Below are 18,216 nucleotides of genomic sequence, written 5' to 3'. Positions count from 1 at the left end.
AAAAAAATCATCTCAATCAGAATTAAAACGAAAAAATTATGACATTTTTTAGAATAGAAAAAATATTGTTCATTAATTTGAATTCGAGTTTATGAACTCGAGTTGAAGAGAAAATTTGAACTCGAGTTTATCTCCAAACTCGAGTTCAAATTCGAGTTCAAACTCAAATTTTACAAAAGAACATGAACTTAAATAAAGTTGTAACTTAAGTTCAAATTTTTTTAGAATTTCGTTGTAAAAAAACAACCTCTTAATTCGTGTGATGAATGTTGAAAACTAACAAAGATGGCTTTTAGCTTATTAATTTCGATAAATGAAAGATGTAAGAAAAGTAGTAGTGAGTGGTTTGAACTTTGGAGTAATTTGGAACTAAGGGGTTACCAATTCTAATGTGATAATTTCCCTGAAAAATCTGGTGCTCATGGCTTGGTCCATTATTGTTTGACTAATAATGTGGTCGTTGACGAGGCAATAATTTTAGAGGTTGTTGTTCATCATCTTACTTTTGTGCAGAAGTTGCATCTCAATTTTGAGATCAAATTGAAGTGAATCATGATAATTATTCTCATGAAACAGAACAAGTGAATTCCGCCTCAGTGGGACCCACATTTTGCTTATTATGTGTGGACTGCAGAGCTAGATAGTTTTACTGAGTTGTTTAGTTAGAGGATTTAAAAAATGTGATTGGAACACTTATTTAGTTGCACAACATTTTAAACTTAAATTTAAATTTAAGGTTCATTAAACCTAAAATTGAAAGTCAAACTTAACTTTAAAAATCCACAGTTCTAATACTTTAACCAAACGTTGATTTAAATATTTATTGTCTAGACTTTACGTTATCAAACGTCAGTTTAAACTACACTCGCGTATAAATTCAAACCCAAACTTTAATCCCTGTTTTCAGGAAGCAGATTTGTTTTTTGGAACTAAAAATTCAAATGAACCAACGTCGATAAAACTATTTTGAGATTTGGTGAAACGGGTTTCCCTTCTTGCGGAAGAAAGAAGGGGAAAAAGTAAAAACAGTAGTGATTTTCTTCCTTTGTTTTGTTTTTTCTTGACTGTTAAAAGGTTTTCCTCGATCATAAAAACTGAAAGCTGAAACAACTTTTCAAGCTTTCAACTTTTTAACCTCATCTATGGCATTTCTACCAAAAAGAACTTTTTAACCCCGTCTTTCATTGGCAAAAAAACCTGGAACTCCTTCCACAAATTTCTCAAGAAACAGCAGCAGATTTCATTCTCGTCAGCGCAGTTTGCCAGTTAGCATCATTCAGAGTACAAAGTATACACCTCATATTACAATTTGGTCTGCGAACTGTTGTCTTCTCAATCTCAAAAGCAAACTGAATGAAACCTAGCAATATTCATTAAATAAATCACACAACATCATCAATATCACATAAACAAATATAGCCGTGTCAAGGTAAAAAGGGCGGAATTTCAAGCTCAATCTCTCGCAAAGTCGCCAGTTCCTGCAAGTAAATGGAGACTTTTTGTTGTTTTCTCATGTTCTTCCTTACCCTCTTCAGTACTACCATACCAACAGAATATAAGACTTATTTAGCGTTCTCTCTCCAATGGTCAACACCCTATTGTGTGAGCAGCTTTGAATCGCATGCCACGATTTTCACCCGACCCACATTTTCCTGAGTATCCTCATTCTTAAACAGAGCATCCTGCAAGATGAAAGTCCAAACGTTGTCGCAGAATCTGTAGGTGTGCAAATGTCCCTGCAGGGGGCAATTGGGCAAACATGTAAACTCCCATCAACTTCACATTCCAATCTCACATAATCACAGAAGTTAAGAAAATCAAAATTAGGGAAGTTATTCAAGGCACCTCCATTCTTCTTCAACCGTAGACAATTGTAAGATAGATTATGAGAATATGTTCAGTACAAGTAAGAGAGACAATTTTCAGCTAGTTGAAAGAATCAAAACTTCAAAAAAATGGCCAAGGAGCCGGCTAAAATGATGACAGTTCAATTTTCTTCCGTCTACTTTTAGAATAAAAATACAAAAATGTTAATATATGCTAAATTGGGTGGCAACCAATAGGAAAGTTTAGTCAATGTAGCAGGTGACAGTAACCAATTAGCATATTGAAATTTTACACTCATGCAACAATGAACTCTTGCTTTTACCCTGATCCATACACTGAACATGGGGGCCAAAATAAAGAAAAGCAAACTTTGACCTATTCTGTTTTTATGATTTGTCAATGTGCAGACTTATTCTGTATCGTGTAGATCTTTTAACTAGAAAATGATTTTGTAAGTCCTGATCTTGCATTTGCATCAATTAAAAAAAAAAAAAGCTATAAGAACCGGTCTGCAAGAAAGGTAAACTTCTCTGAATATTTGTTAAGATTTTCAAGATCCACCAATTCATCTTTTATTACTTCTACTCCATCCCAGTACAGTGACCTTTTACTCCATACGTCAAAATAATAATGCCAAAAAGCAATTTTGTTCTTTTAACTCATGTGTATAAGTTATATTTTTTCTTTAGCTTGGACACGATAATCTCTTCATTTTAGAATTACACGCAGAAGAGTAGAGAGGAGCTTGCGCATCAACATAAAAGATTGTTCTAGAACCATACAAAGAAGATTGTAAAAAATAATTAATTCTAAGAACTAACTTAAGCCAAGAATCAGTGAAAAAGTGCCTTTAGTGTTTTCCGCTAAAATAAAGCATTCCATAAGGGAAGGCAATCATCGCAGACAAGTAAGATATTGCCAACTATAGTCAGTGCCTAAACTGTAAAGCTTTAAAATTCCTAACAACATTTACAAATAACAATTGAGAAGACTCCCAATAAATAAGAAGCTATAAAGCATTAAAATGGAGGCGAGAAACGAACATAGAAACATCCATAAATTTATTTTTGAAATCCAAGAACATCATCCACATGAATTGAACAAAAAATGGCTATTCCTTATAAACATACTAATAAAAAGAGATCAAATAAAGATTTGTAGTCTAGAAACAACTGCAACAACTATGAGAACATTTATATTTTACATGGATACACAAGCACGTGTTGCGTGCATACAAAATCACAGATTGAGTCCACATTTCTATATACATATGTAGAAAAGGTGAACTTACTTATGAATCTTTGATGGAAATTTTTAAGAACGGTGAATACAAAGTGTGCACAGGAAATACACCTTAAAGACTGGTTTCATGTATTTCAAATGCAGCCCACCATTCCAGAGTAGCCTATCTTCCCACACTATTTCTCTTTCCGGTTGGGAAAGATGTTCATCAGTGACCAGATGATTAGATCTTATTCGTTCACTTTTCTTTTTTTTTTTATCCAAACCTAGTTTTCCAAATATAAAAGCAAATGTTCACTACAAGATCCTTCGTTTTCTTTTTTGGACAAAAGTTAATACATCCCACATAAATCCTAACCCCTAAGAGCAATTCATTAAAGGAAAGAAAAGAAAATGAAATACAACTCAAACTGGGATGACCGATAACCCTCCAAGAAAAGGCATCCAATACGTATTAGTGAAAGTGATAAACACCAGTTTGTGGTGATATTAAGATTCAGAGACCAACTACGTAGTCATCAACTGGCAGCAATTAACAGACTTTGTCACTCAATTGGGTGACTTCTTGTACGCTTGACCACTTTATTAGATTTCATTTAGTTTACACCCTTACTAGTCCAACATAACTTCTCACAAACTACGTAAAATAATAGAACATGTGGGTGGATTTCATTTATACGAAATTAACCGCTAAGAAGACCCACTTTTCACAAAACTACTTTGCTGAAAGATCCATCTATCTTTGAACAAGAAAATTCAAATTAAAAATACTATACATTCTAAAGATACGCAAACGCGCCCTTGAAGGGTAACAACAAGGAAATACTGTTCACCAACCGACACAACTGTATCATCCAGGCCTATAACCATAATTAGTCATACTTAATAACCAGACTGTTTGCAAATTGAGATTATATTTGACACACACGTCGTAAAAACCAATAACTTTGAGAAACAACATCCTACGAAAATAAGATCAGGAACTAACAGCAACAATCCAAGAACCTTTACTTCTAGAATCAATCCCGACGAACAACCTTACCTTGATGGTGACCTTGCTCTTCACTTGGGATTCCAGAGCTTCCGTCATAGACTGAATAAAATAAAATAAAATCACAAAACCTTCAAAAAAAAAAAAAATTTGCAACTTGACAAAAAAAAAAAAAAAATACGAAATTGATCAGACCTTGTCGAACTGAACGAGAACCTGGATGGCGAGCTCGGGACTGAGAGTGCCGCTCTGAACCATCTCGTCCAAAGTCTCCGTCAGGCACATTCCGATCGTCGACCTCCGGTAGAGCTCGAACGTCGCCATTATTCCTCGTCACCGCACGCGATCTGCCACAAAACGGGTCAAATACACAGAGAGTGCATAAAAGATTCAAATTTTAACGAGAATTCGGCGGAAAAATCATTTCCATTCGTGAATCTGTGGAGATTGCGAGAAACTGTTGGAAAAAAAAAACAAAGAAAAGGAATTCGTGAATGGAAAATGGAATTGCGAGATGAAATTTGAAGTTACAAAATTGGTGGCTAACGGTTTGTTGGAGAGGTGAGCAGAGCTGCTTCGGTTGTGTTGTTGAGTCTGGGGTCTGGTCTGTTGAACGTTTGCTTCGAAATTCTTTTTTGGAGCGGAGAAATTTGGGGCTTTTTATACCCTAGCTTTTGTAGCTCTGGGTATATATAGCCGCGACGGATTGGGAAATGTCAGAATGACTACTATGCCCCTATCGTTTTTGCCCTTTCGAAAGAGGTTTTTATTTTTATTTTTATTTTTATTTTTATTTTAGAAAGGAGACGAATACCAGCTCTATTAATTAAATTAAAAGGAAATTTCATATTAATATTATGTGTTTTAATGTAATTATTTTTTAATACACCATGTTTTTAATAATTTTAAATTATACTCCAACGTTTTAAGAAATTATTTTTCAGTACTGTGAGACCTTACATTTATACTGAATTTTACAAAAATTTATGTTTTAAATAAATTAAAAATATTTAAAGTCAGATCTGATTTTATTTTTTAAGAATATTTTACTTTTTTTTCTTTTTAGTTGTTTTATTTAATACGTTTTTAAATATTCTTAATTTTTTTAAAAAACAAAAAATAAATATGACATTTCACATCTAAAAAAGGATCTTAGAGTACTAAAAAAACTATTTCTTAAAAGGTCAATATACTAATTCAAAATTATAAAAAATACATAATACTAAAAAAATGATTACGCTAAAACACAAAATATTAATAAGAAATTTTTTCTTAAATCAAATATACAAATTAATTATTTTTTTATGAAAAATGGTGTAATAATATTAATTGAGATCAACAAGTACATCGGAAGCGATATACTTGGGATTTTATCAAACCCCAAATACTCTAATTGCAATTGATAGACAGATTGAGCAAGATTACGGGTAACAATCCACTAAAGATAGGAGGTGGAAAGTTATTAAAAAAGTGAAAAAAAAAAATCAATTGCCTAAAACAAAAAAAAAAGATTATAGGAGGTGGGAAATTATTTAAAAAGTGAAAAAAAAAAAATCCATTACCCCAAACCAAAAAAGATAAAAACTTCAACTTACTGCTGGGAGGGGCGTTGAACCATTCCCACCTAGCAAAGTGGACAGGGCACTTTGCAACCAAGATACACACGTATTGCTAAAGAGGAGGAATTTTAAATATATTTATTGCAATATTACGTGCCTAAAAACTAAACTTAGAAGAATCTAACGTTGGAAAAAAATGAGAATGTGTATTCTCAGACCTATTAGTTCATTGATTTGAGTTGAAATGTGATTTTATATGAGAATTTTATACTGTAACAAAAAAGTTAAATATAATTATTTCTGAAAACTTTTTACTGTAACAAAAAAGTTAAATATAATTATTTCTGAAAACTTTTTACTGTAACAAAAAAGTTAAATATAATTATTTCTGAAAACTTTTTACTGTAACAAAAAAGTTAAATATAATTATTTCTGAAAACTTTTTACTGTAACAAAAAAGTTAAATATAATTATTTCTGAAAATTTTTTATTATAACAAAAATTTAAATTTTAAACTCGAATCGGTGAAATGAACAAGCCCCAATAACTCTATATAAGGGCCAGCTTTCATTTTACTTTTACACCTTATCCTCTAATGTTTACTTTTAAATAACTGCTATAAATGGAATTTAATAATATTTGTATTGAATCCCAAGTAAAAAAATAACCAATTGAGGTGAGACCAATTGGACTCTCGTGGACAAATTTTGGAGCTGCCATGTACAACAACAAACTCTCATGGAGCTGCCACGTACCACACACAACTGAATAGAACACAATTACAAGCTTCCTTCCCATTTCCCAATCACTAGCTACTAACATCAAAAGACACGAAAGAGATTGATACCCGAAGTCATGGAAGTGATCAGATCGTCTCCCGCGCGGACCACCGCAACAGCCGTGAGGAGCACGGGGCGACAGGACACGTCATCAACGTATCGGATGAAGAAGGACTGCCTGTCTTTCCTTGTCTCGTTGAAGGAGGGATTTCAGTATGTCAAGGCCTCCATTTTTGGTCAGGTAAATTATATTTAATTGATTAACTAATTAAATTAATAATAGTTTTGAGGATGCTAGCCGTTTAAAATTTTTATTATATAATTTTAGTCAAAAAATTTGCTAGAGTGATTAATTAATAAAATGAAATTGATAAAATGGATTTTTAGGAGAACATTCACCTTTTTTTTTTTTTTCTTTTAAGGTAGTCATTTTATAAATAAAATTTTTTAAAAAGTTATTTTATTAATAAAACTTTCGTCATTTTTATAAAAAGTTCTGTGCACGGAAAGTGTTGGTGACGTTGAACAGGCTAAGAAGTTGACCGCGAGAAACGAGAGGGAAGCGACTCAAGCCGACCTCAAGGCTGAGAAGATGCAGGTTGACGCTGCTAATGCTGCTGAGGACGCCAAAGCCAGGATTCAAAAGTCTGCCTAGCCGATTTCTTTTTATTTTTTTTTTCTTTCTCTGTTACAGATTAAGATGCATCTGTATATCATTTTTGTTGTTGTTGTTGTTATTATTATTGTTACTATTATTATTTTGAAGTGTTTATAGACATTTTTATATGTCAATTGTATGCACTCAATTATGTTTAGAATTTGGCACCTTTATCATCTTTGAGTTTAAAGTTTTAGGGTATCTTCTTTTACTTAACTCAAATCACAAATCAAACTCAAACTTTTTATTATAATATTTTCTCTCAAAAAAATATAAATTTAATTTTTTACTACAATTTTTTCTCCCACATATTAAATTTAAGTTCATAATTTAAGTTTGAGAAAAGAACATACCCTTAGTAATTAGTTTTTTTAAATAATTTGATTAGGAAAGCCTTGAGGATTGGTAGCAAGTTTTTTCTTTCTTTATTTATTTTCATGTCTATGACTAATGGTTTTTTGCTTTTTTTTTTTTTTTCCTTTAAACACCATTCGGAATTTTATTGTCCATAAGAATCCACTTTTGTGTCATTATTTTCATTTATGTCTTTCCAATACCAATACTATCGTGCCATGTTAATTACAAATTTTATATCACTGTAATTTTGGTTAATATATTTTAGATATCACTGTAATTTTGGTTAAAATATTTTAACTAACACGACATGTATAAAAAAGAGAGAGAGAAAAAAACAATATGCACAATTCTAATTGTGGAATTAGAGAGGAGTTCAAAAATTATACTTTTTTGAATCAAATATTCGATTCGTATTTTAGGCTTCTTAATTTCCTTGACTTTATTAAACCATCCACATTTCTCTCTAGTAACAAAAAAAAAAAAAAAAAAAAAAAAAAAAAAAAAACATAAATAATTCCACATGTCAATTGTAGTACATAAACATAGTATGTACTTTAAAACAAGTTTTCCAGATAAATATGTCATAGTTCAAGGACTAAACTCCTAATGAAATCAATTACAAGCATTTTTATTTAGTCAGTAGAAGATGCAGGATGGCCTTCTAAGCGAATATAATCATACATAACGCCCTGAAAGGGGCTAGTGCACATTGCCTGTGTTAGAAATATTTTGTTGTTCCCTTCCACAAGCACGGATCCTGGTACGTCTATGTTAAACAGCCGGTATAAACCATGAATCCCATGCCTAGCTATTGTGTTGTCGTTTCCAATTACTCCTGTCGTAAACAGGGGCCGCTCTGCTTTGGCATCATTTATTCGAACCTATTTCATTGGGGAAAAAAAAAAGGGGGAACAAAGTACTCGTTAATTAGAGAAAAATAGAAACGTGCAATATGAAACTAATCATGTCACACTTGTTAATTCTTATGTTATAACACTATCACCAGAACATTAACTGTTTTTGACCTTTAAATTTCAAACGTTACAAAGTACTTTTTAAGTCGGATATATATATATATGATGCGTTTCAATTATTAACTAAAACTTTAAATGGCTTCTGACAAAATTTTAATCTCTTACGCGTTTTAATTATTAATTAAAACTTTAAGTGGCTTCTAACAAAATTTTAATCTCTTACTTCTGACAAGTTTACGTAACCATCAAACTTTTATAAGAACCATCCATTTAGAGGCACTTACAAATATTTTTGAAATTTGTTAAAATTAAAAACTTTGTGATAACTTACCTAAAGGGATTGACAAAAAGTTAAATCTAAGCACCCTAGCCCCAATAATTTTATATGAATTTTATAAATACGAAGTTGGACTGATCCATACCTGTAATTCTGCGACATTTGCAGTAGCAAGGGCAATGCGAAGTTTAGAAGTTCCTCTAGTCGTTGCATTGCCGAGAGGAAAGTTAATTTGCCAAGTAGTACTTTGATATGTGCCATCAGCTTTTCTCCTGTCATACACCAAAAGGCTTGTTTGGTAGCTCAGAAATATCGAGGCCCTTCTTCTAATTTCTTGTTTTCATTCAAAAAAAAACGTTTCTAAGAAGATCATGACAAGTAAAAAAGTGGAGATTATTTTGGCAGAAATTATGGATATTATTGAACCTTGTAACATGGGCAAAGAACCAATCTTTACTGTAGTCATTAACGCCAATAGTGTAAACCAAATCTTGATCAGGATATAACTCTGCGTATCTTTCCCATAATCCATACTGCCTAAACCTGTCCCATTATAAGAAATAATAAAAAAAAAAAGAACATTTAAGAAAAAAGCACTTTGGATAAGATTTCACACCATTTTACACGTTACTCGATGTTAGTAGTCTTTAATTTGTTGGTTTCGAAAACTAATAACGCGAACTCTTAACATAATCAACAACTAATCTGTTTGTTTTGCTGATTTAAATTGTGTTAATTTTAATATTTTTTATTTGAATAAAAAAATTTAAGCAATAATCTAAACTGACGTTTAATTATGTATTTAAAGTTTTAATTCAAACAAATAATATAATCTGAATTCGTGTTTGAATGAAAATTAAAAATTGTAGTTTGATCTGAAAAATAGAGTACTATAATGCATAAAAAATAATACAACACCTAAAATTTTATTAAAGGAAAGTTTTCTAAGTAATAACATTTTTTAATTGGGTAGCAATTTTTAAAAATAAAAAAAAAAGATAATGCATAAGCAATAATATAACACCAAAAATTTAATTTAAGAAAAATTATCTATATAAAAATTAAGTTTTTTGTAGGTGTTATTTTTAATTGGGTCTCTTTTCTTACCTTTTTTTAAGGTTTTTTTTTTTTGGTCTTTTTTGAGTAAAAATTTAGTAATTAAATTTTTTGTAGGTATTATTTTAATAGTAAACGGCCATCAATGCATAATGGGAGGCATAAGTCCTGTGGGCCCAGTTAAAAAAAAGTTACAATTGAGAGTTGCTTTAACTCTGTACAATACTGGTTTGAAATGTTGAATTGTTTGGGGGTTAAAACTCTGATTTCAAGGTCCAGCTCAAGTTGAATGAGCAATTCAATTGCAATTAATGTTCTTTTTAAACACTAATTGCAAACACAATCTTTAACTGAATTGGGCTGAGTTGCGCGGAATTGCCCAACCAAACAGGGGTGCATTAGTCGAACTTTTCTCTTAAATTTTGAAATTGGAAGTATGCTTTACGTGCTATGGCTTACATAACTTTGTTGAGGGTGACAATCATGTCATTTTTTATATTCCATTTTTATGAGCTTAGTGAAAAAGTAGAAGTTAAGGGCCGTTTAATTTATTAATATGAGTTTTTAATTTTAATTGAGATGTGATTTAATGTGAAAATTTTTTAACTGCAGTAAAAAAGTTAAATGTGACTGTTTTTTAGAGTTTTTTACTGTAATAAAACTCGAATTCTAAACTCGAATCAGTGAAATGAATGAAGTCTAAGTGGTTCTAATTACCTGTCAGGGTGATTAAGATAAAGAGGATTAATGTATTTGGGATTAGGATCAGGGACATAAAATTCAGCAGCGGAGCGATCAGGAACGCCTATTTCCCACAAGGTGGGTCCATATCTTGGAGGTTCGAACACGACGTCACCCACGTCAATATCGCAACCTGCATACTTAATTAGTTAGCTTTATGTTAATTAATCATGGTTTGTGTATACATTAGTTTATAAAAATGGTTGATGTGGACTGTTATTAGTATATCCGGAGAAGACCTTCGGTTATGCTAATGGTGACGTTATTTTTGTACTCTCCAATGAAACCAGGAAGCCACGCATAAAGATTGTATTCACCAACACGAATATCGCAAATAGAAAAATAGCCATTCTCATCTGCTCTTGTCCAGAATTGATAACCCTGTGGAAATAAAGTAATGATAATGAAGGAAATATATGAATTAATCATGAGCAATGATACGAATACCGCCATTTTTACATGGGAATATTGTAGTACTTTTATATAATGTATATTAGATGTATTAATCTACATAAACATGTATGTATGGCGGATTGAATTTAATAAAGTTTTGAGTGGAGCCAGAAGAAACTATAACAAACCCTTTTTCTGAAAAAAAAAAAAAAGAAAAGGGGCTAACCAAGTTGTGTGTCAAAAATATATTTACCATTTTCACGGAAAAATTAAGTTTACACTTTTAACAAAAGTCATATTATTGTCCTACTACTTAATGTAAAAATTACAACGCATGCTATATATTTTGAAAGGTAGAGTTGAAAATATTTATAATTTTTCAAAATATTTTTTAAAAATAACACAAGTACATAATAATTAGTATAATGATTTTCACGTTTTTTATACGACAAAAATGGGTAGTAACTGTTTTAATTATTTTATCTTCATTATTTATAAAATATTTTAAATTGTTTACTGTATTTCAACGTACCTAATAATATTATTCTACATATCAAACTTCTCCTCGTGATCATTTTGTTTAATCATTTCTTTCATATGAATAAGACTCAAAAGTCTTTCGTACGAGTTAATTATATATATTTGCACAGAAAACGACAAAAACAATGTCCTTCTAATTCTGACAAATTATCTTTTGAATTTAATTGAGGAGACGTTTGGTTCATGCATTAGAATCATGTTATTATAACTATTTTTGATTTACGTGTATTTTTTGTGAGAAAAAATACTGTAGTGAATCATGAACAGTGATTCAAATCATAGTTTGAATCCTCCAACTAAACGTCATCTAAGTTTTGAGGAGTACCTAAATTGTTAACAGCGGATGTTAGAATGCATGTTACATAAGCTTGTTTGAAAGGGACATGAGGGCGTTTTTGTTTAACTCTTTAACATTTACCATTAATTCAGGCTACTCTACAAGTATTAAATTCATGTGTGTCTATATCAAACTGATGTTGATAAGCCTCAGAATACCCTTGTTTTTAATTCAACTTATAAGTGTTGCTAAAATTGAGACCATTCTCTTAAATGACTCGAGGAATAAAATAGACAGAAAAAGAAGAGAACATTGCAAAAATCACCTTGCATTCCTTTTGCCACGATCCAACTTCACCGGGCGGTGCTAAGCCCACGTAAGCACGATCTCCACACATATCGTCATTAGATATGTACCTTAAAAAGTAAGAGTAGAGAGATTAATTTTTTTTAATGATTTCAAATAATAATAATAATAATAATAATAATAATTTGCCTAAGGCCTCGTTCATTTCGCCGATTTGAGTTTAGAATTCGAGTTTTGTTACAGTAAAAAGCTCTTTGAAACAGTCACATCTAACTTTTTTGCTACAGTAAAAAGTTTTCACACAAAATCACATCTCAACTCGAATTACAAACTCAAATCAGCGAAGTGAACGGGCCCTAAAGAATCTATGCACAAAAAAATCAAAAGTAATAGGGGGGAGCATTTACTGGTCTCTCACTAATAATCTACCACTGAGGTAACCCCGTTCATCCCATGATGGAAAGTCCTTAGAGGCTAGAAAAGTGTATGGCCAGCTTTGTACTTCTATCAACATCTGAATACACGACGGAAGATTAGGCCTTGGTTTACCCACGGGCACCAATATATAAAAAATAATAATTTATTTCTTTTTATATCACTGTCACGTCATGTTCTTTTAACAGTTATGATAATTAACAAATAATTATAGTATTATTTTTTGTAATTACTTGTAAAGTCTATTTTCTATTAGTGTATAATAATGAGTATTAGTGGCACACCCATTAGATTGCTAGCTGCTATTAAAACTGTAATTAGTGCTACTCTAGTATGGTTTATATTTAGATTGACTAGATAAAATCGATGAGTTTGTGTTTAAAATCACAACAACTATATGCCGTTTGTTTTATAGATCCGAGTTAAAAATTTAAATTGAAAATATTGAATTTAAATTTTTATGAGAAAAAAATCTTATAATAAAAATTTGAATTGCACGAAAACGTCTAATTTGTGCTCGCCAATCTTTACCTGCATTTTAGCATCATCCCAAAGCTGAGCCCGAAACTGATCACTCCCATCTGGAACGGAATTAACATAAATGAAAACAGGGCCAAAAACTTTCTTCCATGGTTCATTGGGTTGAATTTTCAGCACCATATCCTCTCCAGCATAGTGAGCGCTAAGAAACATCTGTTATAATGTAAAACATATTCTTAAACTTGGGTTAAAAAAAAAAACAAAAAAAAAAATTTTTTTTTTTTTTTAAAATTTTTTTTTTTTTTTTTTTTTTTTTTTTTTTTTTTCTGGATTTGGTTACTTACAGCAAGTGTAGTGGGTCCCACGTGAGATGTGAGATTCTGCTTAAGAGGTCCACCAGATCGGAATTCATTACTAGGTGTAATCTGCCAGAACCCCACAGGCGGTTCATCGCATATCCAACCGTGGACCTTCAAATCTTTGTTCTCACACGAGTATTCGTACTTATCATCCACCTACACAAAACAATGCATTTTCCTAACCAAATTATAAGTCTCATTATCATAAGTATTTTAGACTAGCTTTTTATTTATTTATTTTATTATTAATGAGGAGTTAATAGGTGCGTTTGAAATTAGTTTTAAAATAATTTTATTTTTAATAAAAAGTAAAAATGAGATTATTTTGAGAATCATTCTGAAACCGATTCTAAAGTTGTGTTTGGTTAGTTTTTAAGAGATTGTTTTGAGTATAATAAAAAAATAAAATTGTGTTTATTAATTAATATATTATAATATTATTGATAAGTACTAAAAAATAAAAATAGAAAAGTGAAGATAACTTTCAACTGTTTTCTAATTTCTTCACAAAAATTATTCTCGTTGTTTTTAATTTCATTTTTGTTTTCAAAACATTTACTAAACAAACGTCGTTTCATTTTTTACTTCTCGAAATACGTTAAAACCGTTTTTAAAAACGATTCTAAACACGCACAATATTTCTTCATAATATGCTCTTGCCACTTGAATCCTAAACTAAACTTATATACACGTTACAAGAAAATTTACTTTTTGTGACTAAAGTTTTTTAGCTTGTTCGGTTACATTTTTGAGTTATGGTGACTTGAGTGTAAATCTTGAGTTGAATTTGAGTTGAAGTTGTAACTTGAGTTTGTGTTTGGATGTGCACATTTAAGTTATGATTTGAATTGATAATCTATTTGAATTTGTGTTTGAATGAGTCAAAACTTGAATTTGTATTTAAATAGTGTTTTAATAACTCTCAATGGTGATGAAAAATTTTAATAGGGTATATGGGTGGTGTTTTATTTGTCTCTTCGTTGTGAACGCATAAAAAAAATCATCTCAATCGGAATTAAAATGAAAAAGTTATGACGTTTTAAGAATATAAAAATTATTGTTCATTAACTTGAATTTGAGTTTAAGAACTTAAATTAAAGGGGAAACTTGAACTCAGATTTTAGCCCTAAATTCAAGTTAAAACTCAAGTTCAAACTCAAATTTTACAAATAAATATGAACTTAAATAAAGTTGCAACTTGAGTGCAAATTTTTTTTGAGTTTTACTCTAAAAGAACAAGCCCTTTAAATAGTTACTTTAGTTGCTAATAATCACTTTAATGACAAAAGTTTAGCCACTGAAAATTTGTCACAAAAATTAGCATTACGTGGCTAAAGTTCATACACATGCATATTTTTTTTACAACAAAACTCAAAAAAAGTTTAAACTCAAGTTACAACTTTATTCAAGTTCACGTTTTCTTAAGTTCTAACTTTATTCAAGTTACAACTTTAAATTCAAATTATAACTCAAATTCAACTAAAAAACTACACTCAAATAACATTCTAAAAGAACAACCCTACCTCTCCCTTGAAATTGGGCTCAACAGGATTCACAAGAAGGACAGCCTCAGGGTACGCAAGCTCTTGGCCTCTATCCGGTAGCCGGTCATCGGGAAGAGGCATGTATCTCTGCCTATTATCTGCTACTACCATGTACTGAAACCTAAAAGTTAACCGAGCCAAAATCAAATATCAACATGGAAGAAAGATAATAACTAATTATTACATTAATTATCATATATTAAGAGTCGTTTGGTTCATATGTTAAATAAAAAGTCTGGACAGAAATTTAAAATTTTATATAAAAAAAAATATTGTAACAGAAATGTTTAAACTGTGGTTCAAACTGCGAACCAAATAAGGACCAAGTTAATTTACAAGAATTGATACAGTACTTTTCCTTTCTAAGCTTGAATACAATCCTGGTTTGGGGAAGGTTGAAAGGAGGCCATTCCTTCAAGTGCTCGTAGATGGCGTACGAGTAGAAGCCTGACGAATCACGAAGCATTACAAACCTGAAATTTTATTTCATCCATGGAAATACAATATTAGTACTATATAATTCAATTATAATCATTAGGGTAGATTTTGTATTAAAAAAATTTATTAGCTGCTTATTTTGTCAGCAGATATATACATATATTTGTACTAATTGTATGTATAATAATGTATAAGAATTATACATGTTGCAAACCTGATGTCTATGTTTAACGGGACAAGTTGGCCCTCAAGAGAGGGATTCCAATTTCTTGTGAATGAAATCTCTACCTGTTCCTCGTTTTCCACTATGACCTTGAACTTTGTCCCTTGAATCCTGCAAAATATGTATGTGTATATATGTATGCATATAATCTTCAATATTTCAATATTTCTTCATTTTACTAGGAAATTAAACTAGCGAAATAATAATTTACGCCTTCATTTTTTTTTACTTATAATTAAAAAGGAATTTCAATAATTCCCATAATAAATAATAAATAATGCTAGGGCAATTGATTTTAATCTCAACTTTTGTACTAATTTTTAAGTTGTCAATTTTTTTTTATTAGTAGGAACAATTTATAGATGTGACAATTTTTTAAACCTACGTAAAAAAGAAAATGACAATTATTTAAGAGTTGCACGCTATAAAAGTTGAGATTAAAATTAGTGTTCGTAAGTTATTCGCGATACCTATCATATACTCCCGTGGTTCCAATACTTCCGGTTTTACTCCAAACAAGGTCCCAATACCTGCAAATTTAATTCAGTTCAATGTGACAACTTTTTTAATTCTATAAAACATAAATTAAACCTTCGACAGCAGTAAAGCTATTTAATTATCTACTGACTTCTGGTCTAATCACAAATCTTTACATATAGTGTTATACTGCAGTACATGGTTTGTATCATGTCTTATGACTTGGGCGTTCAAATATGATAAAAAACAATAATATGTACAAGTGGTCGATATATTGTTTAATTAGTATATAATTATCACCTTCACGCATTAATGAATTATTGTTTGTATAGTTGAATGTTTTGGTTTGTGTAAATTAATATATAATCATAGTAAGAAATACGTACGTCTATATATACATAAAAACATAATTATATATATATATATATATAATACCCTCTGTTATCTTTCTCGTTAAGAACTTCAAGTAGATTGTCGATGCCATTATACTTTATTCCAGTAACAATTCCGTCTGGCTTTGACAACGTTACTTGAAGTATGCCGTTGTCCATAATCACCTGCAAATCATTTTGTATACGACCCGCATAATATTATTTATAACTATGTCCCAAAATTAACTGTAAAAAACAAATTAAACCAATTATTTAATAATGAAGAAAGAGTATTTAGAACATGACTCGCTTACATGATTCTTTGTAACACGCAGTTCCACTCCTTTGTACGACATAGCTTTCAGCGCTAATAAAGGAGAATAGTTAAACGAACAAAAATATATATTATTTTTTATTTTTAGTAATTTCTAACGAAAGAAGATTAGTTGATGAATTTTCTGAAAGATAATTAATAACACTTGCTAGTTTTTGAGCTAAAGTTGGCCAAAACTCTAAAGTAAAGTAGAGTTGAGAAGAAATTTGGTCATGTGTTGTGCATATATATATATATATATATAGTTATGGACATGGAAGACAAATATTATTCCATGGTTCACGAGAATCGTTTAGGTATGCTTTACTTGAACGTAAAGATGACGGCATTTTTTATTTGAATATTTTACTTTACTTGTGGTTTTTGTCTCTAGCTTTGGATAATATATTTCTTTACTCAGTCGTCACTGCATGCTACAGGCGTGTATATTGTCTCATCATATTGTGAAAGCAAAGAAGCATCCACCAATTAGGAAATAGTATAATATATGTAGTAATAAGCCATGACAAAGGTGTGAAATACTTTTTTTTACATCTTTGAAATTTAATGTTTTATAACTACGTCACAAATCTTTACATATAGTGTTATACTGCAGTACATGGTTTATATTTTTTTTGTGAAGAATTTAGAACTGTTGGAGCAAACGTGCAAGCTGTTATCTTTGATGCTTATTGGTTGCCTAATAACACAAAACAATCTGAAGTAACCATCCCCAGTGAGCAGGAAAAGTTGCAAAAATGGTAAAGAGAAGGGTACAAGTTATGATAACAATCTTTGCTATCTTTATCATGAGTAGACTCTACCTGTTATATATTGTTGATGTGTATATTTACCACATAAAAAAATAAAGAGAGAAAGAGGAAAATATGCTAAGATTTGAGATGAATTAAAATTAATAGGTCAATAGTTTACATAAGTTAATAAATAGGCCAAATTACTGTTTTCGTCCATAACTTGTACGGTAATTATGAATCATAACTTGACAAATTATTCCTAGTTTTTGTCCATAACTTGTCTGGTTATGAACCATAACTTGACAAGTTTACCCATAACTTATCTGGTTATGAACCATAACTTGATAAGTTATGGCCTATTAATTTCTATAACTAAAAGTTGGCCTATATACTTTTTTAAGCTTTTCATATTGGCCTATTTCCTACTATTTCCCAAAAATAAAAGAACTAAATTGTAAGCGGCAGTAGTGCTATTTTGCATACAATTGTTTAAAGTTGTGATGGGTAGCGACTGATTTGAGGGCTATATTATGTTCCAAGAGTTGGGCTGTTCCCCATTAAAATGGTGCGTGAGTTGGGTTCCAAACGTCATTAGACAGTTCAGTCCATATCTAGTTCGGGCTTTAGAGTATTGAGAGGATCTTTTCCTAATACGAGAGGATCGGGAAAGACGAATTTCTGGTGTACCAGTTATCGTGCCCACGTTACCTTGACGTGCTGTTAAATTCACATTTGTGTGTGAGAAATAATAGTTATGTCCTTTTAATTTAATAAACATGACGATATTCCTCAAATGGCCAAGAAGAAGAAAAACACAACACTTGATTACATGATGATATATACC

General features: G+C 30.8%; 3 protein-coding genes across 4 annotated transcripts; 1 reads left to right on the top strand and 2 right to left on the bottom strand.

Annotated features, from left to right (window-relative positions):
* Positions 1 to 1,216: 1,216 nt before the first annotated feature.
* On the bottom strand, positions 1,217 to 4,707 carry LOC21408256 (transcription initiation factor IIA subunit 2). Of its 2 annotated transcripts, none has more exons than XM_024170877.1 (4): positions 4,592 to 4,707; positions 4,256 to 4,407; positions 4,112 to 4,162; positions 1,217 to 1,736 (listed from the first exon to the last, which is right to left on the bottom strand). In XM_024170877.1, the coding sequence occupies exons 2-4, from the start codon at positions 4,382 to 4,384 to the stop codon at positions 1,596 to 1,598; spliced, it is 321 nt and encodes a 106-aa protein (XP_024026645.1). In that variant the 5' UTR covers positions 4,385 to 4,407; positions 4,592 to 4,707; the 3' UTR covers positions 1,217 to 1,595. The 2 variants fall into 2 exon arrangements, with proteins under 2 accessions (XP_024026645.1, XP_024026646.1); XM_024170878.1 differs by having other exon boundaries at positions 4,608 to 4,707.
* Positions 4,708 to 6,474: 1,767 nt separating this feature from the next.
* On the top strand, positions 6,475 to 7,053 carry LOC21408255. The gene is made up of 2 exons (XM_010106283.1): positions 6,475 to 6,639; positions 6,928 to 7,053. The coding sequence occupies exons 1-2, from the start codon at positions 6,475 to 6,477 to the stop codon at positions 7,051 to 7,053; spliced, it is 291 nt and encodes a 96-aa protein (XP_010104585.1).
* Positions 7,054 to 8,045: 992 nt separating this feature from the next.
* Positions 8,046 to 16,690, bottom strand: LOC21408254 (probable rhamnogalacturonate lyase B). The gene is made up of 15 exons (XM_024170903.1): positions 16,619 to 16,690; positions 16,369 to 16,490; positions 15,927 to 15,986; positions 15,448 to 15,567; positions 15,149 to 15,268; positions 14,775 to 14,916; positions 13,237 to 13,407; positions 12,944 to 13,105; positions 12,385 to 12,491; positions 11,997 to 12,087; positions 10,701 to 10,842; positions 10,438 to 10,594; positions 9,091 to 9,207; positions 8,810 to 8,936; positions 8,046 to 8,294 (listed from the first exon to the last, which is right to left on the bottom strand). Exons 1-15 carry the CDS (start codon positions 16,658 to 16,660, stop codon positions 8,046 to 8,048), a joined length of 1,929 nt encoding a protein of 642 aa, XP_024026671.1. The 5' UTR covers positions 16,661 to 16,690.
* Positions 16,691 to 18,216: the final 1,526 nt, after the last annotated feature.

Source organism: Morus notabilis, unplaced genomic scaffold (assembly GCF_000414095.1).
Source record: "Morus notabilis unplaced genomic scaffold, ASM41409v2 Scaffold485, whole genome shotgun sequence".
Classification (NCBI taxonomy): domain Eukaryota; kingdom Viridiplantae; phylum Streptophyta; class Magnoliopsida; order Rosales; family Moraceae; genus Morus; species Morus notabilis.
The sequence above is the reverse complement of the archived record's forward strand: the minus strand, read 5'-3'. Positions and strand labels throughout refer to the sequence as shown.